Source organism: Callorhinus ursinus, unplaced genomic scaffold, assembly GCF_003265705.2.
Source record: "Callorhinus ursinus isolate GAN/ISIS: 27379988/994484 unplaced genomic scaffold, GSC_fseal_2.0 scaffold4, whole genome shotgun sequence".
Lineage (NCBI taxonomy): Eukaryota > Metazoa > Chordata > Mammalia > Carnivora > Otariidae > Callorhinus > Callorhinus ursinus.
This window is the reverse complement of record NW_027397066.1, coordinates 125,378,855-125,402,546: the sequence shown is the minus strand read 5'-3', so window position 1 is coordinate 125,402,546 and position 23,692 is coordinate 125,378,855. Positions and strand designations below refer to the sequence as shown.

The 23,692-nt window shown below is 37.2% G+C and overlaps 1 protein-coding gene across 3 annotated transcripts in view; it reads left to right on the top strand.

The window, feature by feature from the left end:
- The window catches only part of IQCM (IQ motif containing M), a 434,938-nt gene that overhangs the window by 177,734 nt on the left and 233,512 nt on the right, over positions 1 to 23,692 (top strand). For all 3 annotated transcript variants that reach the window (XM_073892341.1, XM_073892342.1, XM_073892339.1), the window contains one exon: positions 6,081 to 6,196. In XM_073892341.1, the coding sequence (XP_073748442.1) occupies positions 6,081 to 6,196 (116 nt within the window). The remainder of the gene's footprint in view (positions 1 to 6,080; positions 6,197 to 23,692) is intronic.

Below are 23,692 nucleotides of genomic sequence, written 5' to 3'. Positions count from 1 at the left end.
GGGGGGGGGGGGGGGGGGGGGGGGGGGGGGGGGGGGGAGGGACAGAGGGAGAAGAGAGAGTATCCTAAGTGGGCTCCATGCTCAATGTGGAATGCAAAGCAGAACTCGATCTCATGACCCTGAGATCATGACCTGAGCTGAAATCAAGAGTCGAATGCTTAACTGACTGAGCCACCCAGGCACCCCTCAGGATTCTTAATTTAATCATATCTGCAAAATCCCTCTTCCCATGTAAGCTAACATTTATAGGTTTCAGGGACTGGGATGAGTATCTTTGGGGCCATTGTTCAGTCTTTCACTGGGACAATTCCCCTTGTGTCACTGTCACTTGGGCTTCAAATTCAGAATGACCTGGGTTTACACAACTGCTTACTAGCTGTCTGAACTTGGGCAAGTGACTTACTTTGCTTTCTTCTCTGTTAAACTAGGGTTATTGTGCAGATTAGATCAAGTAATGCATGTAAAGTATTTAGCAATCTTGGACCTCAATAAATGTTAACTATCATTGCCATGATCAGTATAGGCCCCAGTATGTTTAGTCTGCCTTGAATGAAGAGAAATAGCTCTATGCGCAGTGATTACAAACAGACAGAACATAACGGATTTTTCTGTCCTCTGCTGCATGTTCACTTGGATGTGTCAGTTACCTTTCCTAGTTCTATAGTTGATGAGCAGGTATCAGTGCCCACTTCTCTGCCTACTTCTCAGTAACCTGGAGATGTCCATCTGGAACAGTCTGGCTCTACTGAGGTGGGGCCGTTCCTATTCCACACCTTCATTCTTTATTATTTTTAGCTGTTCAGTGCATGAAAATTCAATCCCCATTATGCACTGCTATCAGGTCCTGTCGGTCCCATCCTCTGCAGAGAGCTGTGCCTTTAAAATAGGACTGTGTCCAATCCTGGTGCTACAGTCAGGATCGTTCCCTCTCCTAGTTCTTTCCTGAGAGCAGGGGTGTCTAAGTGGATCCTGGTAGTTGAGGAAATGGAAAGGGAAGGGTTCTCCAAAAGCAACGCCCACATTGTAGAGAAATGGGTTTTGTTCTTTTTTCTGTATCTTTTTCTTGGGAGATATTAAGCCTTTTTCTAACATTTTTCAGTTGGGTTAGGAATTTTATTATTATGTAAAGGTCACTAATTGCTTTCCTCAATTCACTTCTGTCATCTTAATTAAAGAAAATTTTTTTTCTCATCTGCAAATTGGTAAAGGGTTAGACTTAATTTTTTGTGACCTTGAGATCTTCATCTTTTCCTTTATTGTTACAATATTTTAGTGGGACTGTAAAAGGGGCTGCCACACAGCCAAAAGTCACAAAGACCTATTGAACCAGAAATGATGATTTTTAAACATTTTTTAAAAAGATTTTATGTATTTATTTGACAGAGAGAGACACAGAGAGCAGGGGAACACAAGCAGGGGGAGTGGGAGAGGGAGAAGCAGGCTTCTCGCTGAGCAGGGAGCCCGATGCGGGGCTCGATCCCAGGACCCTGTGACCATGACCTGAGCCGAAGGCAGACGCTTAACGAATGAGCCACTCAGGCACCCCTACATATATATATATACGTATATATATATATATTTTAAAGATTTTATGTGTTTATTTGACAGAGAGAGACACAGCGAGAGAGGGAACACAAGCAGGGGGAGTGGGAGAGGGAGAAGCAGGCTTCCCGCTGAGCAGGGAGCCCGATGCGGGGCTCGATCCCAGGACCCCGGGATCATGACCTGAGCCGAAGGCAGACACTTAACGATGGAGCCACCCAGGTGCCCCTCTTTTTAAACATTTTTAAAATCCACTTTTAGCATGAAAGTGTTTGCCAAACTTGTTCAAATACTTGGCAATTCAGAAACATATGCCACAGTGATACCACTCTTCTGTATTATATCCTAATAAAAATGAAGTTCTCATGTATTTTTCTAACTCACTTCAAGCTTATCCTGCTTCTTAGTATTTGCTCTGTATCTATAAACAACTGATCTCATCAGAAGCCAAAAAAGGATTATAGGTATGTCTTCCTTGCTGTCTTTCAGCACACGCTTAAATAAAAGCGTTAATTAGAATCTGGTACCAAAAGAGTTTATCCATATTTCTTAGATGTTTTATAATATAAGATTTGGGAGCCATGAATATTAACTGGTATTCAAGAGATATACATGACTCAGTCTGTTGAATCTTTATTTTTATTGAATCCTTTGGAAACAGCTCCTTTAAATAAATGAAAGAAGGTAAATAGTTTAAGCAATTTGAGAATACATATTGTTCATTTTTGCCTAGAAATTAACAATATGATTGATTTAAATGGACATTTCAGTTATTGATTCTAAAATTTGAACTAATATAACAGATGGAATTCAGCTGCCCAAGCAAGCTTCTGGGGTTTGATTATTCAAGTGATTAAGATGCTATTTGTCAACTCTAGTTTACCACCCCTTTTAATTATATAGATAATCAAACTAAGAACTGCTAATTCTGTCTCCTAACTATTAATTGTTTGTAATTACCCACAGATTAAAACTGCATGTGCAATTAACTCAAAGAATTAATTGATACAAGGGAATTGATAAAAGGGAAACAGAACAAGCTTGGCATAAAAAAGGCTCTAGGGACACAGGACCACTTGAACCCACTAGTGTCTTGGGCTCTGTTGTGTCCTCTTAAAGATACTTCGCACTTTCATTCGGATTTAGCTCCGTAGGAGGCAGCTGTGTAGACTATTTCTTATGAACGATTTCTATTATTACATTACGTATTATTATTATAGACTATGTCATTTCTTCTTTCATGGTTGACTGAAACAGTGTATTTGAAAAGTTTGAACTTTTACTGTCTTTGGGTCTTTTGCTGATATTCGGGTGACTTGGACAAATCTATCCATTTGCCAGCTGAAGGCAATGTTTGTCACTACAAAGATTACAGAAGTGGTGAATGTTTTAGCTAGGTAGGGATTTTTCCTTCCTTCTTTCCTCCTTCTTTCTTCCTTCTCTTGGCAATATCCCCGTAGTATAGGATCTTAAGAGTTTTCTGTGAGTCATTTGAGTAATTTTAGTTTCTAAAATAACTATGCTTATTAAATTTTAGAACTCTCACCTGTGCAAAGAATTGGCTCATTGGTAACTATATAAATTTAAATAAAAATGGGAAATAAAATAGAAAACCACCCCCAACTGAAATGTATTTAAGAACTATTACCATTATAAACATCAAGATGATGCTAGAAAGTGAGGGAAGATAATCTGGTGGAAAATATTTGGTGCTGGAAAAAATAGAATTTTAAAAACCCATTTTAAAGTTTTTTTTTCATTCCTTCAGATATTTATATCAGTTGCATTGTATGGGGCCTTTCACTCTTAACAGTTTTGCTGATTGGCCTTTCAGTCAATGCCAAAGAAGTCCAGGAACATATATTGAATTTATGCTTGGGGCACAACATTATATTCAGTTTTACAGGAAGTACAAAGCAAGTCAAAGACGTTTAAGTTTAGAAAGGAAAATAAGATATACAGGAGACAACAAAATAACTTGAACTAAATATATAATATTATTCAAAAAGAGTCTAAATAAGTATTGAGGAAAAGCAAATGCAGGAAGACATCAGTATGGGTAGTTAATTTAACAAAAGTTTTAGGTTCCAAGTCAGCTCCCGTTCAGTTACTGACTCCTTGTTAATCTGATGGAAACTTTTTGGTTTCTTTACAAATTTTGATATTACATTTCCCCCAGGTTTGTTTAATATCAGAATATTTTTTTCCATCCTGCTGGCTGTTAAACTGGGATTACCTAAAAGATTTCTTATTTTTCCACCTGTCAATATACAGCCTACTCTTGCTCACCCTCGTCCCAGCATTCAGAATCTCTGTTCCTCTGTGTCACTATCTGTGAAGATTATTGGCTCTGTGAGGGTTTGTGAACATTTAGTCTGATGTATGACTTTGGTCTTCAGACTATCAGTTTATAACTTTTGACTGACTTTGTGGAGTAAACTGGAGTTTGTAGCATGTCACCTTCTGTGCCTGGCTTCTAGAGGAGTCATTAGCATACATCAGCGTGTGAATGATTACCTTGAGGATTTTAGTGGAAGGTTTACTGCTTCTTGAAGTGGAAAAGTTATAGTATGTTTTCTGGTGTGATACCTATATACCGGAGAAAATAATGCATGGCCTTCTCAACTGCATGAGTATGTTTTGTGGGTAAACAAGATAAAATATTTGAAGTGCTCTGGACTGTCTTGGAAAAATAATTTGTATAGCATTTAGTTTCATTTTGGGTCGGGCAGTTCAGTGATCAGGAAGACTCCCTTTGCTTGTGAGATCTCACCTCCGGAGGCTAATTCTTGTTCACCAGTGTTTACATAGCTACCTTAACTGCATTGCTGAAGAACCAGAAGCATGGAGCAATTCCAACCAAGATACTGTCTTTGTCCTGGAAGGGTTTATAAATTTAAAAAGAGATTGGAAAGAAATGCCCAATTATCTAAAATGTGAGATGCCCAATTATCTAAAATGTGAGAACACTTATTGTAGAAGTTCATTAAGGGAAGTAGGTGGGCCAGAGATAATGCTAGTGAGTTGAGGAGTGTTTCAAATTACTCAAGAAAGTTTCATAAGAAATGTGAGGGCTTATACATCTCTAATAACCCTGTGCTCTCCTTTTATATCCCCCTGGGGTTATAAAAGTCCCCTGTTAAAGTATAATGTGTATAGCCTTTCCTTTGCTAGCCTCTTTCCAGATACTAATATGTTCACTTTCTTCATAATTTTTCCATTATTGGCATTTGCTTCCACTAAAGAATTTTATTTATTCATATTGAGTTGTGATTGAAATATATGATTTATTATGTTGCTTCTTCTAGAGACTTTGCCTTTTTGATAGAGGACAAAGATTCTTTTTGACTGAAATGGGAGAAATTATATACATATAAAATTAGAATGGGGTAGGATGTATGCATGTTATTGATTGGGATGTCTCTGAGATAACATTACATTTTTTATTCTTTTATGTTCCTACTCTGCCTCCCTATAAGACACTTAACTTATGACCCTGTAAGTAAATTGAAGCAATGAAATGAGAAAATTTATCACTTCTGAGTTTTCTCTGAATTTATCTTAAATTAGCCAGTCCATAGATGACTCTATTAAATCAAAAGTTTCAGGAAATAATATATAAATAACTATTAGAAAGAAAATTGGAAATGTGAAAATAGTTTGATTCATTTTGGACAGTAGGATTGAACTGAATTTTTCCTTCTTTTAAATGATTAATGTTTCTGAGAAATAAATAAATCTTAAATCTCGTCATCTTTTAAAAAAAATTTCTTTGTGGAAATCCCATGTTAACAACTGTCATGAGACGAAGAAATATGTGGGTATATGTTGGCTGACCTTTTGCTCTTTCAACCTATTTACTTAAGCACTCTTAATAATTTCACTTACTTTGCAATTTCAAAACGTGTGCCTTCATCATAATTCTGATTTTTCTCTTAAAGTACTGATGTAACAGAGAGAGGAGCTTTCCTTTGATTTTTGTAAGTGCTACTCACAAATATGATTTTGCTTTAAGCCTCCTTTAAAAAAAGAAGTCAGGGCGCCTGGGTGGCTCAGTTGGTTAAGCGACTGCCTTCGGCTCAGGTCATGATCCTGGAGTCCCGGGATCAAGTCCTGCATCAGGCTCCCTGCTCAGCGGGGAGTCTGCTTCACCCTCTGACCCTCTTCCCTCTCGTGCTTTCTATCTCTCATTCTCTCTCTCTCTCAAATAAATAAATAAAATCTTTAAAAAAAAAAGAAGTCAGTGTTCTTAAAGAGAAGAGAGTCAAAAGAATGAACCTCTTAGTTTTCTGATGGGCACGCTGTTTGCAATAAAAACATGAGAGCTTTGCTGTATGAGAGAGCCAGTTAACTGAGGCCTCTCTGTGCAGTACGATGGCTTCTCCATCTCCCTGATTAGATGACAAGATGCGATTTTAATACAGAATAATGGGGCCATAAAGATGATTCACTTTCCTCTTTGTAACACTAAGAAGTATGATCGGTGTGTACTTTTCTTGAATAAATATTGTTTTAACCTACATTGATATTTCTAACAGACAAAACATTCTCCGATTGGAGAGGAATCGTGCCAACAAAGTCTTCCCATTTGACTCCTCAACCCAGCTGGCCTAGTTTGTATGGGTCATCATCAGTGCTTCGGGATTACTGTCCTGTGAGTATTTGTGAGACTGGACATAGAGTGGAATTACCATTTTTTTTTTCTGGCACGTTACTGGGTTAATTTTGATATGTGAGATTTTCCTATGGACCTATTTCAGTCTTAAAATGATTCTCCATTGAAATTCATCTTTTTCCTGAAACAGTACTTTTTGTTCAGTTATCATGTCTTGTGTAAATCTTGCATTGCGCAGACCACTGTAACTCCTAAATATGTGTGTTAATTTTTATTTGAAGAGTACTGATAGCCAAAGCGATCATCACAATGGTTTGCCCGAAATGTGATAGTAACTGTTTCTGTAATGGTACCTGGACTGTCAAGTAAATAGAATGGAGGCCAGTGGAACATGAAGACATCCGTTAGGAGTGTGTGACAATTAGAGGACTAAAAAAATCCAAGGACGATTTCAAGCCCACACATTGATGTTTTTCTGAATGAGGGCTCTCTAAACTGAAACATGGGACTCTGGGGCTTGAAAATGGAATCCAAGCTTCACTATTCATCTCGGCAAGTATAAATAGTAGAGGATACTCGTATATATATTATATATCTGGGTTTCTTACATCTTCTGTGTGTCTCTTCTGGGCGTGAATGTGCCTGTCTCATCCTTTCTCTGATTTTTTTTCTCTCTTTTCATAATTATTTTTCCTTTTGACTTGTCATTTGTGCTAGTGTCCTTGGGCAGCCATAACAAAATACCACAGACTGGTAGCTTAAACAACAGAGATGCATTTCTCAATGTCCTGAAGGTTGGAAGTCTAAGATCAAGGAGCCAGCAGGGCTGATTTCTCCTGGGGCCTCTCTCTTGTTGGCTTGCAGACAGCTGCCTCCTTGCTGTGTCCTCATATGGCCTTTCCTGTATGTGCCCCTGTTGTCTGTCTCTTCTTATGAGAACACTCTCATATCGGAGGAGGGTCCTCCCCTTATGAATGTATTTAACCCAATGTCTTCTTTAAAGACCCTATCTCCAAATATAGTAACATTGGGGGTTAAGGCTTCAACGTATGCATTTTGAGGTGACATAATTCAGTTTATAACACCATTAGTCAACTGAAATATATTGAGAAATTATTTTTTCCTATCTATTGAATCGTTCCTTATCTACAATTTTAAAAAACAAAGGTTGAGTTTTTATATTTTTCCTATAAACCAAAACTTTTGAATCACGTCAGATTTAAGTTATATTGCTAAATTTGTGAGTACATTTACAAAAGCTAAACACTGTTTTAAGCAAGGACATTATATGAATATCATTAAGGAAAATAATATCATGTCTTTAACAAAAGCAATACCCACAGAAGGCTGTTTTTATTATTTCCCAGTAAAGGTAAAAAAATGAACTGCTTCTTCTATGCCTTTCAGCTCTACTCTGTTTTACACTAACACTGTAAAGACTGCTCCTAGCTGTGTGACAAACTACATTTAAATGTATTTCTTTGGGGAATATATCTAGCAAGAGAAGACTTGATTGTGGAGAGCTCCAAATGTAAAACTGGAGTATTTATTAATTGCTGAGTGGGAAATTAAGAACACATAAGGCTATTAACTATGGCTTTGACATAAAAGATAATGCTTTGGGTATGTGCACTTGTCTAAACAGTTCGGAGTGGACTGGAGGGGAGACTGGGTGAGCATGAATAGGCCTTTTGCTTCAGTCCAGTTAGAGGCTTGTATCTTATCCTTGCAAACCAACTGTATGGGGGGTGGGGCTGTGAATGGGTAATAGGGAGTAAGAGTCAAACCTTCAAATTTCTTTCCTGAAGCTTATTGCATTATCATTTTCCACCACTGAAAGTCTAAACGGCTTTTTTATTTTTTTAATTAAAAATATGTTTAATAAAAAAGTTCTCCAGAAATTTTTCATCTTTCCAAACTGAAATTCTCTACCCATCAAACACTAATTCCTTGTTCTTCCCTCTGCTCATCTCCTGGCAAAAAAACATTCTACTTTCTGTCTCTTATAATTTTGATTTGTCCTTTTGTGACTGGCTTATCTCACTTAGCATAATGTCTTCAAGGTTCATTCATGCGGTAGCAGGTGTCGTAGCTTCCTTCCTTTTTAAAAGGACTAATATTGTATTGTATTTATATACAAGTTTCCCCGCTATCTAAAGGTAGAGCATTCTTATGAAACTTTTTTAGTAAGCTGAAATTACATAAAGTGAAGAAATTAACATTGATTTTATATGGAAAAATGAGTATTCCCAGATCCAAAAAAATAACTTCTCCTAGGCTTTTCTGATATCTTAGGACACATCTTGCTAATGGGTGAACAACATACTTCAAGATTAGCACAGATGCTCACAAGACATAGTTCAAAGCTATGGCGGCTTGATGCTGAGATGCTTGCTGAGTATGGTTTACAGGGAGCTTGGCAAGGCCACTCTCACTGCTATGGTCACTCTGCCTTTCTAATGGCTTGCTGCAAAACAAATGCTGAATGCTATTTTCACTTTTCACCTTTTTTCATAAAAGCAAAAATCCTCTTTGGATTACTTTGGGTTAGCAAAAACAGGCACCCTTGTAGATCTTTCCTACAAGGGAAGTGGCAGAATGCGAACTTTCAAAAAGCAGGGAATACTTGTACCATATTTTGTTTATCCATTCATTTGTTGGTGGACACTTGAATTGCTTCTACCTTTTTGGAAATTTTGAATAATGCTACTATAGATATGGTTTACAAGTATTGTTTGAATCCCTGCTTTCACTTCTCTTTTGTATATATCCAGAAGTGGAATTGCTGGATCATATTGTATTCCTGTGTTTAATATTTTGAGGAATCATCCATATTGTTTTCCACAATGGCTGTACCATTTTACATTCTCGGTGGCAAAGCATAAATATTCCAATGTCTCCACATCCTCATCAGCACCTATTATATTATACACTTTCTTGATAGCAGCCATACTAATGGGTGTGAAGTAGTACATAATCTTGATCTGAAGTTTGTTCAATCAGTCCAAAAAGTTACTAGGAAATTGAGTGTAGAAGCCTACATTGGTAAAAGAGGAAGGAGAGAGGGCATAGAAAATCCTGTCTTTGGTTTTGTAGGAGGAGAGAAACATTTTGCACATTCTGCTTTCAAAACACTCTCTACAGCATATCTACTCTTCTCAAAATTTTAATTTACTCAAATAAGAAAGTGACTAAAAAAATACCAACCCTTTTGAGCCTGACGGTTCTGTTTCCTTTTTAAAGTATTTTGAATCCTTATATGTTTTCAGTTCTAATTAAATAATAATTTAATAATGTTATATGTCTTTAGTTTTAATGTTTTATTTCTGCAACTGCAGTCTTATTGTAAGAGAAATATGTTATTAGAATTTCTAGGTACTTTAAGCAATGGCATATGGCTCCCTAAAACATCTTTAAATGAAGTTAAAGAAACTGCATCCTGAAGAAAAGGTTACTAATGTTACTTTTTATGGTCTCTGAAGTACTGAGATATTTATAGTCTTAATTGTCTTGAAAGATAATATTTATTCAAGGTAAGTGAACACCTGAAAATGTAATCCCTTGTGTAACATAAAAATGTAATATTATATAGCAATAATATAGGAAAGACCACCATCTCCAACTTTCTTGCCACAATTTCATTTTATCATTCTTCTTTAAAAGGTTTGCTAACTTGGGGAAGCTTGGGTGGCTCAGTCCATTAAATGTCCGACTCTTGATTTCAGCTCAGGTCATAATCTCATGGGTCCTGGGATCAGCCCTGGTTGGTTTCTGGCTTGGCGGGGAATCTGCTTGAGATTTTCTTCCTCTGCCAAACCCCGCCTGCTCCCATGCTCTCTCTTTCTCTCTCTAAAATAAATAAAATCTTTAAAAAGAAAAAAAGGTTTGGTAACTTTATAATAATGTATGAGGCAATCTTGAAGCCTAGAACCTGGAGGACTGTAGTTGTGGAAAACAACCGTGGTATTTTTTTCTTTTTCCTGAGCCACACTCCTTTATTATAAAGGCACACCACTCATGGGTTAACCCATTAAAAACCTTCTTTTTTATTTTATTATGTTAGTCACCGTACAGTACATCGTTAGTTTTTGATGTAGCGTTCCATGATTCATTGTTCGTGTATAACACCCAGTACTCCATGCAATATGTGCCCTTCTTAATACCCATCACCAGACTAACCCATTCCTCTAATCCCCCACCCCTCTAAACCCCCAGTCTGATTCCTGGAGTCCATGGTCTCTCATGGTTCACCTCCCCTCTGATTTCCCCCCTTTCATTTTCCCCTTCCTTTTCCTAATGTCCTCCGTGCTATCTCTTATGTTCCACAGATAAGTGAAACCATATGATAATTGACTTTCTCTGTTTGACTTATTTCACTTAGCATAATCTCCTCTAGTCCCATCCATGTTGATGCAAAAGTTGGGTATGCGTCCTTTCTGATGACTGAATAATATTCCATTTTATATATGGACCACATCTTCTTTATCCATTCATCTGCTGAAGGGCATCTCGGCTCTTTCCACAGTTTGGCTATTGTGGACATTGCTGCTATGAACATTGGGGTGCATGTGTCCCTTCTTTTCATTACGTCTGTATCTTTGGGGTAAATACCCATTAGTGCAATTGCTGAGTCATAAGGTAGCTCTAATTTTAACTTTTTGAGGAACCTCCACACTTTTTTCCATAGTGGCTGTACCAACTTGCATTCCCACCAACAGTGTAAGAGGGTTCCCCTTTCTCCACAACCTTGCCAACAGTTGTTGTTTCTTTTCTTGTCAATTTTTGCCATTCTAACCTTGGTATTTATCAAAATTCTGAGAAGGAAAAATTAACATGTTTATCAATAGTGCTCTTAAAAATAGCTAGGGCACCTGGGTGGCTCAGTCGTTGGGTGTCTGCCTTCGGCTCAGGTCATGATCCCAGGGTCTTGGGATCGAGCCCCGCATCCGGCTCCCTGCTTGGCAGGAAGCCTGCTCTCCCTCTCCCACTCCCCCTGCTTGTGTTCCCTCTCTCGCTGTCTCTCTCTCTGTCAAATAAATAAATAAAATCTTTTAAAAAATAGCTAGGATAAAAACAAACATTGACAGAAATTTGTATAAGTGAAATAACTTTTATTCATTAGTTGTTAGTAAGGCAACCCTCTCCTCAGTGAGCGGTTATTAACTATTTTTCAGTGCTCTCCCTGAGGGGACATATGCCATTTGGTGATACCCTAGAATGAGGATGAAGTGACCAGTGAAGGAATGACAAGAGTGGGCACATGCATCCATGTGGTGATGGGTGATAGGGTTCAGGGTAGCAGGTTAGAGGGGAAAGAGCACTTGTGGTTGTCTAAGGTGGGAGAGCAGGGTGCATTTCAGGAATTGAAAGTTTATTGTGACAAAAGTGCAGTATTCGAAGGGGCAAGTGGTAAGAAATGAAACTGAAGAGATAAGCAAGTCCCTATTATCAAGTGCCTTGTGGGAAGACTGTCAGTCACTTTATCTTCGTGACCCTGGTTACAAAGAATTTGACTAACCTTGACACTTGGAAGTAAGGCATTACAAGCAAATAGAATTCAGTTTAATAATTGGTTGCATTATAAACTGTTTTGTGTTTCAGAGAGCAAACTGTGAGTCAGTCCTCTGGGCATTTGGCTTCATTCCCCTCCGTGCTGCCCATCTCCCCCCTTCTCTAAGGGAACACATCCTACATAAGAAAGAAGAAAACACTCGCTGGTCATATTTTTTAACATACTTATAGTTTCCTCTCATAAACAAAATTCATTAGTTTTATAGAAACATGTTTTTTAGAAATGAAAAACAATTTCAAATATAACATAATTCTTCACATAACCTTAATTTTGTTTTTTTTTGCTTTTTTGTTTTTATTTTTTATTAAGTTTTTAAATTTTAATTTCAATATAGTTAATGTACAGTATTGTCTTAGTTTCAGGTGTACAATATAGTGATTCAACAATCCTCCACATCATTACTCAGTGCTCATTATAAATGTACTCTTAATCCCCATCCCTGTTTCACCCATCCTCCCCCAGGTTCCCTCTGATATGCTTTATTTTAAATGAGTACCCTCAGTTAAAGTTATTATTTTTTTCCAACAAGAACATATTTTACTTGAATCAAACTTCACGCTATAACACACACACACACATATATATATATATATATATATATAAAACATTACATCCAAGAAAAATAGAATACACATTTTCTTCAAGTACACAAAGAAGAATCCCCTGGTTAAATCACATGAAAAGAGACATAACAAATATCACATTTAAGAAGACTGAAATCATACCAAGTATATTTTCCAACCACAATGGTACAAAACTAAAGATCAACAATAAAACAAAGTTATAAAATCTACAATGTAAGTATTAAATATTTAATATGTAAGTATTAAATAACACACCACTGTACAACTAATGGGCCAAATAAGAAATCAACTGGCGGGGGTGGGAGGGATGGGGTGGCTGGGTGGCAGACATTGGGGAGAGTATGTGCTATGGTGAGCGCTGTGAATTGTGCAAGACTGTTGAACCACAGATCAGTACTTCTGAAACAAATAATGCAATATATGTTAAGAAAAAAAGAAGAAGAAGAAGATAGCAGGAGGGGAAGAATGAAGGGGAGTAAGTTGGAGGGGGAGACGAACCATGAGAGATGATGGACTCTTAAAAACAAACTGAGGTTTCTAGAGGGGAGGGGGTTGGAGGGATGGGTTAGCCTGGTGATGGGTATTAAAGAGGGCACGTTCTGCATGGAGCACTGGGTGTTATGCACAAACAATGACTCATGGAACACTACATCAAAAACTAATGATGTATGGTGATTAACATAACAATAAAAAAAAGAAATCAACTGACAAATCAAAATATGTCTCCAAAAAAAAGAAAAAGAAAACACAATATTCTAAAACCTATGGGTTGCTGCAAAGTAGATGTTAGAGTGAAATTTATGCATTAATGCTTGTATTAAGAACAAAAGTTCAAATAAAGAACATTACACCACAAGGAACTAGAAAAAGAAGAAACTTAGCTGAAATTTAGTAGAGGAAGGAAAAAACAAAGAAAAATCAGAAATAAATAAGAGACCAGAATAAACAGTAACATAACATTGAAAATAATGACTAGTTTTTCCAAATAAACAGAAGTGCAGTGCTTTAACTACATTAGCTAAGAAAAAAAAAGACTGAAGACTCAAAAACCAAAATGAAAAATGGAAGAGAAAACAATACAACATATAACCACAGAAATACATAGTGTGATAACAGATTACTATAAACAATTATATACTAACAAATCAGAAGACTTAGGAAAAAAATCCAGATAGTTCCTAAAAACACACAAGTTATCATGACGGAATCATGAATCTTGAACCCAAGAAATAGGAAATCTTAGACCAATAACAAGAATGAAAGTTGAGTTAGGAATGAAAAATCTCCCAGCACAGAAAAGCCCAAGACTACATGGTTTCTTTGGTGAATTCTACCAAACACTTAAAAAATAATTAATGATAATCTTAAAATCAAAATCTTACAAATAATGGAATAGAGGGAACACACTGAAAATCATTCTTTGAGGCCAGTCCTACCTTTATACCAAACAGGATAAAAACAATACAAGAACAAAAAGTCTAATTTGTCCAGTGTAAGTATTGCTACTCCAACTGTCTTTTGACATCCATTTGTGTGATAAATGTTTCTCCACCCCCTCACTTTCAATCTGCAGGTGTCTTTAGGTCTAAAATGAGTCTCTTGTAGGCAGCATATAGATAGGTCTTGTTTTCTTATCCATTCTAACACCCCATGTCTTGATTGGAGCATTTTGTCCATTTATTTTCAGAGTAATTATTGATAGATATGTATTTATTGCCATTTTATTACTTGCCATTGTTTCTGGAGATTTTCTCTGATCCTTTCTTGTCTTTGCCACTTTTGGTCTCTCCTTTGTACTCACAGAGTCCCCTTTAATATTTCTTACAGGGTTGCTTTAGTGGTCATGAACACCTTTAGTTTTTGTTTGTCTGGGAAACTCTTTATCTCTCCTTCTATTCTGAATGAATAGAAGACCTCCCAGAGAGGCCTTGCTATTGGATAGAGTATTGTTGGCTGCAGATTTTTCCCATTCAACACTTTGAATATACCATGCCACTCCCCTTTGGCTTGCCAAGCTTCTGTTGAAAAATCTCCTGCTAGCCTTATGGGTTTTCCCTTGTAAGTTATGGACTTTTTTTTGTCTTGCTGCTTTTAAGATTTTTGTCTTTATCACTATATTTTGCAAATTTATTTACAACATGTCTTGGTATTGCTCTGCTTTTGTTGATTTTGATGGGAGTTCTCTGTGCCTCCTGGAGCTGGATGTCTGTTCCCTTTCCCAGATTAGGGAAGTTCTCTGCCATTATTTCTGGAAATAAATTTTCTGCCCCCTTTTCTCTCACTTCTGCTGGGACTCCTATAATATGAATGTACTGTTTGAAGATGTCACTGAGTTCCCTAAATCTGTTCTCATGTTGAATATTTCCTTCTTTTGTTCAGCTTCAGTATTTTCCACTATTTTGTATTCTAGGTCACTAATTCATTTCTCTGTTTCTTCCAGCCAGTTCATTGCATCAAACCTGTTTCCAATCTCTGATTGGTTCTTTTTTAACTCTTTTATCTCTGTGGTAAGGGTTTTACTGATGTCTTCTTTTCTCAAGCCCAGTGAGTATCCTTATGATTGTTCTTGAAATTCTTCATCAGGCATGTTACTTATATCTGTTTCACTTAGATCCCTGGCTGTGGCCTTATCTTGTTCTTTCATTTGGGATAAATTCCTCTGTCTTGACATTTTATCTAAGTCTCTGCCTTCTCTGTGTTAGAAAAGCCAGTTATGTCTCCTGCTCCTAAAAGTATTGGCCTTATGAAGAAGAGGTCATATAGTGTCTAGGGCCTGATGCTTCAGGGAGTGTTTCCAGTGTGTGCTGTGTGCACTCTGATGTTGGTTTTTGGCTGCTCTATCCTTCAGGCCAGTTGTCTGCAGAGGCTCCCCTGGCCTACTATGGGCAGTGTTTGGTCCCTGGCCTGAGTGTGGCAAGTTTTAACTAGGTGTGCTCTGGTCTGCTTGTGAAGTGAGACCTGACACCAACTCCACCAGAACTGAGGCCCTGCAGAACTCTCTGGTCAGGAGACATGGTGTGGGCAGGGGCCTGCACTGGTCTTCTGTGGGAAGGGCCCACTTTCTGGGACTGAGGCAAGCTTGATGGAGAAGGGCAGTCCTGCCTGAGTGCTGGGGGGTGACCCTTGGTGTAAGCAAGTTAGGCAGCTAGTGTCTGTGCTGAGCTGCTTCCCTCAGGTGGCTCTGTGTTTATACTGAGGAGCAGGGGAGGAAAATGGCACTGACCAGCTCTTTTGTTCCCAGAGAAGCATCTTCTTGAATGCTGCCTCTCAGGGAAGTCCTCTTAGAATAGCAAATAACTCTCCCCTGTGTACCACAGATGTTTCTCAGATCTCTGTTTCCATGTTATCTGCCCCCAGGTTGTTTGGCTGCCTTCCCTCCAGAAGCAGCCCAGTGGCCTCCTGGTTTTATCCCAGCCAAGTCTGCTGAGCTTTAAAATTCTAGGCTTTAAGCCCCGCTGTTTGCAAGAACTCATAAAATTCAGGCCCTCTTAGGTCCGAGCTAATAGCTTTGGGGAAACATTCTCCTTGTGTGTTCCCCTGTGTGCTCCTCTCTCTGTCACCCTTCATCATGACCACGGCTCCCTCCCCTTTGCAGTAGCCATGATCTGTTTCTCCCTTAAACCACAGCTCTGCACTTCCTACCTTCTTCAACATGGCTTCTTCTTTCCCTTTAGTTGTGTAATTTGTTCTGTCAAGTCCTCAGGCCAATTTCTGGGGTATTTAGGATGATTTGATAGTTATCAAGTTGTGCTCATGGGACAAGATGAGCCTAGTATCCTCCTACTCTGCTGCCAAATTTTTGAGGTGGTATTGCTTTTAATCCACATAAGCTGAATTTTGATCAATAGAATGAATTGACTTTATTTTAACACGAACTTTCTAATTACTTTTCTCTGGAGAATTTTATTGAGACATTTTGGTAAAGAATCTAAGGAGATATTTTTCTTTTAACTTGGAAATTTAGATATCTTTTTGTAATTCTTTTTTTTTTTAAAGATTTTACGTATTTACTTGACAACAGAGAGAGAGAGAGAGAGAGAGAGAGAGAGAGAGCACAAGCAGGGGGAGCAGCACGCAGAGGGAGAGGGAGAAGCAGGCTTCCTGACACCAAGTGGGGAGCCTGATGTGTGAAGCTTGATCCCAGAACCCTGGGATCATGTCCTGAGCCTAAGGCAGACACTTAACCAACTGAGTCACCCCAGGCGCCCCTCACTTTGTAATTCTTTACCAAATTGTACTGTCAGAAGATTGTGGACACTCATTTGAAGGATTTTATTACATAATAAAAAATAGTAAAGTTTTAGTATGTAAAGCATGTTTACTCACTTCTTTTCCCCCATCCCAGTTTCTTCTCTCTGAGCTTCTCCTTCCCTTCTGCAAAACACTGGGGAGGTGTTTTAATTATTTTCCTACTCATGGTTTTCTCCCTGGTGGGCTGCATTTGATTAAAAGAAGGTTATCTGATTTGATTTTCCGATATTTGTAAGAATTAGCACAGATTATCACAACTACAAAATTTAAAATTTTCTATTTGTTCAAATAATTTCCTAATTCTTTTTTTGTCATTTTGGGTAGAAATAAAGTTACTTTTTGAAAATCCTTCAGTAAGATTAGGATTAATGTAGGCACTGAGTTAATAGCTAAATGACTATGATTTTTTAACAATTTGAATAGCATTCCAGTAGTTTACTCTTATCTGTGTACTTTTTTATTTGTTTTGGTCTAGCTACAAGGAGTAGTGATGCCTAATGTATGTTATCTTCAACCTTCATATTTTAATTTTGAAATGCATATTTCTTTTCCTATGAAATATTAAGGTTTTTAATCTTTTTAAATAAAAGCTTTATTGAGATATAACTCATAGAATTCAATGTTTCAATGTATACAATTCAGTGGTTTTTAGTTGTGAATATATATATTCACAAAGTTGTGCAACCATCACCACTACCTATTTCAGAACATTCTCATCAGCCTCAAAAAGAAATCCCATACCCATTAGCAGTCTCCCCATTCCTTCCTCCTTTTGGCCCCTGGAAATCATTAATTTCTAAAGTTTTTAACCTTTATGATATAATGAAGTAGATATTTACTTTTATTACTTTTATATATACATATATACACACATATGTATGTATATGTATACACATACATACATACATTTTAGATTTACATAGTTGTAGTTAAACTATTTTTTTAAATATTTAATTTATTTATTCATGAGAGACAGAGGGAGAGAGAGAGAGAAGCAGGCTCCCAAGGAGCAGGGAGCCCGATGCGGGACTCGATCCCAGGACCCTGGGATCATGACCTGAGCCGAAGGCAGACGCTTAACCATCTGAGCCACCCAGGCGCCCTACATAGTTGTAGTTAAAAGCCCACATTTTGATAGTTATGGTGCTTTGCAGCAGTATTATCTTGGCTTGAAGTATATTTTTATAGCCATCATTTATTTTATTTTATTGAATCTTTCCTTTAGATAAAAATTCCTACTGTTCTAGTTATGATACTTATTGGGAAAAATAAAGGAGGTTCTCCATGCAAAATTCCTTTAGCAATGAATAGGTCAAAAGGAATAGTCACAATAAATTTGTTAAGACTTATATTTAACTATTTCACAAAGTTTTAAAAGCACTCTCGGGGGCGCCTGGGTGGCTCATTGGTTGAGCAGCTGCCTTCAGCTCGGGGCATGATCCTGGAGTCCCAGGATCGAGTCCTACATCGGGCTCCCTGCTCAGTGGGGAGTCTGCTTCTCCCTCTGACCCTCTTCCCTCTCGTGCTCTCTGGCTCTCATTCTCTCTCTCTCAAATAAATAAAATCTAAAAAAAATAAAAAATAAAAAAAATAAAAGCACTCTCGGTGACGGCACGATTTGGATTGCAATGTTACTTAGATTTCCAGTGTACTACTTATTGCTTAAACCACATCACAGTCCAACCCAGACTAAATACTATTCAAAAGTGGAGGGTTGGATAAATAAATGGGATAATTTTAAATTTGTATTTTTGGATCAATCTAATTGTATAGAGAAGAATCTTAAGCTATACTTCTCATTTACTCTAAAGGACCATTGAATTTTTACTTTTGGAAGCCATTTCACAATCTTTCTTTATTGTGGAAGCCAAAAGATTCAACCAAATTCTCAATCATATTGATCCTTTATTCTGAGATATCCCTGTATGGGAAAGATATTTGAGAGATAGACCCATGTATGTTGGTTAAGAGATGCATTATGTTGGTAATAATACTCACAGTAGTTCTAGTTCTACAGTTTCCAGTTAACATATGCATTCTTTTTAAAGCTGGAGTGTGATTGTTACCAAAACCTGGATGAAAGAATGAAAGTTGAATGCAGAGAGCATTTGGGCAGATATTAGGTTATGGGAATGAACAGACTGTGCTTGCCCTGGGGAATCCCCCCGCACCCCCCATCTGCTGGGAAGCTAGGTACGCTTGTTCTCTTGTAAAAGGAACATTAACTAAATTTCTTAAAAAGTAATGAAAGAGAACAAACTGTAAAAAGGCAGCCAAAAAAGGCAAACATCTGTTACTGAACATGTCTCACTTGACTTCCTTTTAATGTTCTTAGGAATAAATTTATGAACTAGGGAAGGTTCAAACTAATTAGCTTGTTTTCATCAAACAAAATGCACCAGACATGGATGTTGAATATGAATGAAAACTTCAGTACTAATAGTAGGTAGATGCAGAAAGTACGAGAAGACATACACAGTGTTGGTATCCAGGCTTGGATATTGCCATGGCTAGTATTGCATCGAGTCAGATTTGCTGTAATTTACTTTTCTAAATGATTGGGGGGAAAAAAAAGGTTTAAAAGTCAAGTGTATTCATTAAACAACAGGTGGATTAGGTGCAAAGTTTTCTCTTTAGGCTTCAGCTACTGAGATGGAATGATTTGGAGTAACAAACACAGGGCTACTCAAAGGTAAAGTTTTGTAGCACATGCAGAAACAATAGTTAATAGTATTACCTTGTAATAATTGTACAGATCCATAATCCTTTATTCAAAACTCTTGTGACCAGATATACTTAGCAATTCAGAAAATCTCAAACTTTAGAAAGGTAAGAAGATAAGTGGATTTGCAGTGAAACCTGTAATGAAAACATATTAATATTTTGCAGTAAAGCATATGAATGTTCTCATAGAGAGAGGGGCCACTATATAGGCCTTTTTAAGTTGATTCACGTCAGATTTTGCCACCAAAGCTCAAGTGAGTTAGATTTTCCTCCATAAAGTTATGAAAAATTTGTTGGTTTTGAAAGCTTTTTGGATTTCTGAGTCTGAGATAAGGAATCATAGACCTGTAGCAGTAGTAGTGGGTGAAGGTAGGTAGGGAAGATAAGGAGATAAGGGCAGACATATACGCACACTTATATGAAAACACCCACACATATTATTAAGGAAAGTATCGTGATCATATATTCATTGTTCTTGATTCTTGGTGCAAGATATCCTGGAATTAATTTTGGAGTGCCCATGTTTGTATGATTCCTAATGGCAGAATTAGGCAGATGTGATTATTTCTTGCTGACAGATGCAACCTCCTGTGAGAATCCTTTGCTGACCCCCACCTAAAAGAGCATCACTGCCTTTATTTTCATCCTACAAGGTACTCTGACCTGACAGTATATTGTGTATCTCTTTATTGGTTTACTCCTGGCCTTCTTCTCTAAAATGTAGGCTCCAAAAGGCTGAGGACTTTCAGGATCACTGATGCAGCCCCAGTGCCTGGAGTAGTACCTGTTATAAGGCAGACGTTCAGAAAATATTTTCAGAATAAATGAATAACAGGTTGTTTGAAATTTTCTCTAAAAGGAACACAAAGGAGACCCAAGTTTCCAAGACAGTGAAAAACAGCCATGATAATATTATTAGGGAGAGGGAAAAGAAAAAAAATGACTTAAAAATGCTGCATTAATCTTACTGTAATTATTATTATATTTTCCATGTTGACCAAAAGGAGTTGTACAATTGTTGATTCTTCATTCTTAAATTGACTTTCCCCCCATTCCTCTTTTCTGGAATCATTCTCATTTTGTCAGGCAGTTCCTTGTTGGTTTCTCTTTTTCTTTTTTCCAACCTCCTCCAACACTCATTAGAAGACCCTCCAGGTAACCTCGGTTACTAGGTAACATGGTATCCAGTTCTCTGCAGGGCTAGTTTAAATCAGAGGTAGATTTTAGGATATCTTGAGAAGTGGGGGGATATCGTTTAGGTCCTTCCCAGTTCATGGCTCAATAGTATTGTTATCATCTAGGAACTTGTTACAAATGTAGACTCTCAGGACTCCACCCCAGATCTGTTGAATCAGAAACAGCAGTGATTTATAAGCATATTAAAGTTTTAGAAACACTGCTTTAGATCATTCCCAATTACATTCTGCCTTTTAGGTGAGCTTTGGTAAGTAGTGACAGTGTATACAGAGTAATTTTTTTCTTGACAAATACTTGAGGTAGAGTTATGCTGTGTTAAATTTAGAGTCATGTGGTGGGACAGGGATGCATTTTCTTGTGAAAGTTGAGGAGTGAGAATATATCCAATCAGAGCTATTAGAAACATATTCTCAAATAATGAAATAAAACTACACTGAATGTCAAAATTGGTCTGGGAAAATATGCCAGATATTTTGATAATTAGAGCTTTCACCCAAATGGATTAATCTGGGCAATTTCAATAAGCTGATATATTCGTCCAAGTGTATCCCGAGTCTCTCGGAATCAGATCTTTGTGATTTACGCACACATTAAAGTTTGAGAAGAACTGTTTTATATAATTCCCTATAACAGTCCTCCAAATAAGGAGTGGTCATCAAGCTGTAGCTATGGGTCCGGGACCTTTGACCACAATGCATTTGATTGTCAGTTCTAAATCCCATTGTGAGTAAGTCCTACTGACTCCCTACAAAAATCATGGGATCTTTTCTAAAAGAAATAAAAGTGGAAAACAAAATTGCTGAGTGTCAATCAATTAAAAACCTAACAAACTCCAGTGCTGTCTTTGTTCACTATATTCTGACTGTTTGCTGTGATTAAAAATCTGCTTGTGTCACCAGTTTCATCTTTTGAAGAGAATAGTATATTGAGTCTGAATCCAAGCCATTTCCTACTTGTGTAATCAAGGTGAATATATTAAATTCTCAACTTCCTTAGCAAAAGGGAATTAAAATATCTATTTTGCAGAGTCTTGGTGAAGATTGAAGAAAATGTACATAAAGCACATAATAGGTTCTAATTATTAGTTATAAGAATTTATTAGTTCTGTGATACAGTTCCAGATCTACCAGAGTACATAAATCTCATGATGATGACCAAACTCACATTTACAGTGGTTTCACATTCCAATAAATCCCAAACAAATAAACAAATGAAAACGATTGATTTAAAAAATTTAAAACACTGTTCAGTTTGTAACTGATTTGTTTAGTGATAAATTAACTACCTGGGAGGTTAGTTTAACTCCTAAGGGGAAACATATTCAAAATCAAAAAAGCACCTTCTATCTATTGCAGCATCAACGCCCCCAGATTGTGAAATGGAAACTCATTTCCTCAATTTGTCCTTCTAATTCTGGCTTACCAAAAAATAAAATCACACACGTGTATTTATGGACTCATATGGTTTAAGACTTCAGAATGAACAACTCATACCTGGCAGCAGCTATTCTGTTCTTCAGCATTCTTGAGTTTTAGTTTCCAAAAACACACACAAACCACAGGAGATATTTGGAACCATAACATGTCCTAGGAAGTGGTATACCTGAAAAAACTATGGGTTCCCAAGGTCTTTTCATTCTTCTTTTTCTCAAGGGGAGAGATGCTCATTATAAGCTCAAGGAATTTTTCTACCATATTATTTTAAAATTTCTTATTGTTTTATATGTCAGTTATATACAACAGCACATTATACTTATCTTTCTATATCTATGTGTCTTAAAGAATAATACTACAGCAAATACTTACAGAAATTAATAGAACTGTGTGTCTTTTCATTGTCTTCATATCCTGAGGAAACCAATCTCCTCAACTGCATGCTCATCATGCCTTCATTTGTCTAGAATTTTAGTACATACACACCTATTTCTAATTAGCATTTTGTTTACTTTTGCTTGTTTTCCACCTTATGTATATGGAATGTCTTGTCTCTCTTTTGGCTCAACACTGTATTTCGAGATCCATCAATTTTCGTAAATGTCAATGTGTGCCCCCGTGTTTCATTCATTTTCATTGATGCACAACATCCCATCCAATGATTACACTACAATTTGATTATTCTTTCTGTTGCTGAGAGGTATTTGCCCCCCCCTTTGTAGTTGTTTCCTATTATGAACAATTCTGCTATGTTCTTTCCCATGTCTTCTGAAATATAAGGGCAAGAGTTTATCTAGGGCAAGAATTCCCAGGATAAATATGAACCTGCATCCTGCTGCATCAAGAACGGGTTATATAGATGCTGGGATATTGATTCCTTCAGCCCTTGAGGCAGGTGGGCAGGGCTTCGGTAGTGGGAGCTCAATAACTGATTATTGACTACGTGCATAATTGATCGCCTCTAGTTGAATGGCTGTGCTGGCCATTGGCCTATGTTTAGTTCTACCAGGCACTAGCAAACACTGTTCCACTCCCAGCAGCAGCTTATGAGAGTTCCCATCGCTTCATATACTTGGCAACACTTAATATGTCAAAATTTTAACCTTTGCCAATTTGGCGGGCATGAAATATTTCTTTGTGATTTTAATTTGCATTTTCCCAACGACAAATAAGGCTGAGAATTTTTCACATATTTCTAGGCCACCATTATTTCTTCTTTGTAAATGTCATACTGTTGTATTTTTAAAAAATATATTTAGATGCAATTCCACCCCTTTTATTTTGTGCTCTTTATTCTTTCTGTTTTTCCCTTTTTTTGCCCCCACCCCTTTGTTCTTTTTTGGAAATTGAATGATAAGCTTTTCCTTCTTGTTCCATTTTTCCTAGTACTAGTTTGGCATTGTACTAGTTTTCCTTATACTGTTTTGACATTTATAGTCTTGTTTTTACTTTTGTAAGTGGTTAACCTATAGATTTTAATATACACATTTAACTTAAAGTATCTTTACCCTCTTTTCATCTCAGACAGAAATCTTAGATTGCCTTAACTCCCAAAGTTTAGTTGTTGCTTATTTTTTTATGTTTTTATTTTAATTCTAGTACAGTTAACATACAGTGTAATATTAGTGTCAGGTTTACAATGTAGTGATTCCGCACTTCCATATATCACCCAGTGCTCATCACAAGTGCCTTCCTTAAATCCCCATCACCTGTTTCACTCCTCCCCACCCCCACCTCCCCTCTGGTAACCACCAGTGTGTTCTCTATAGTTAAG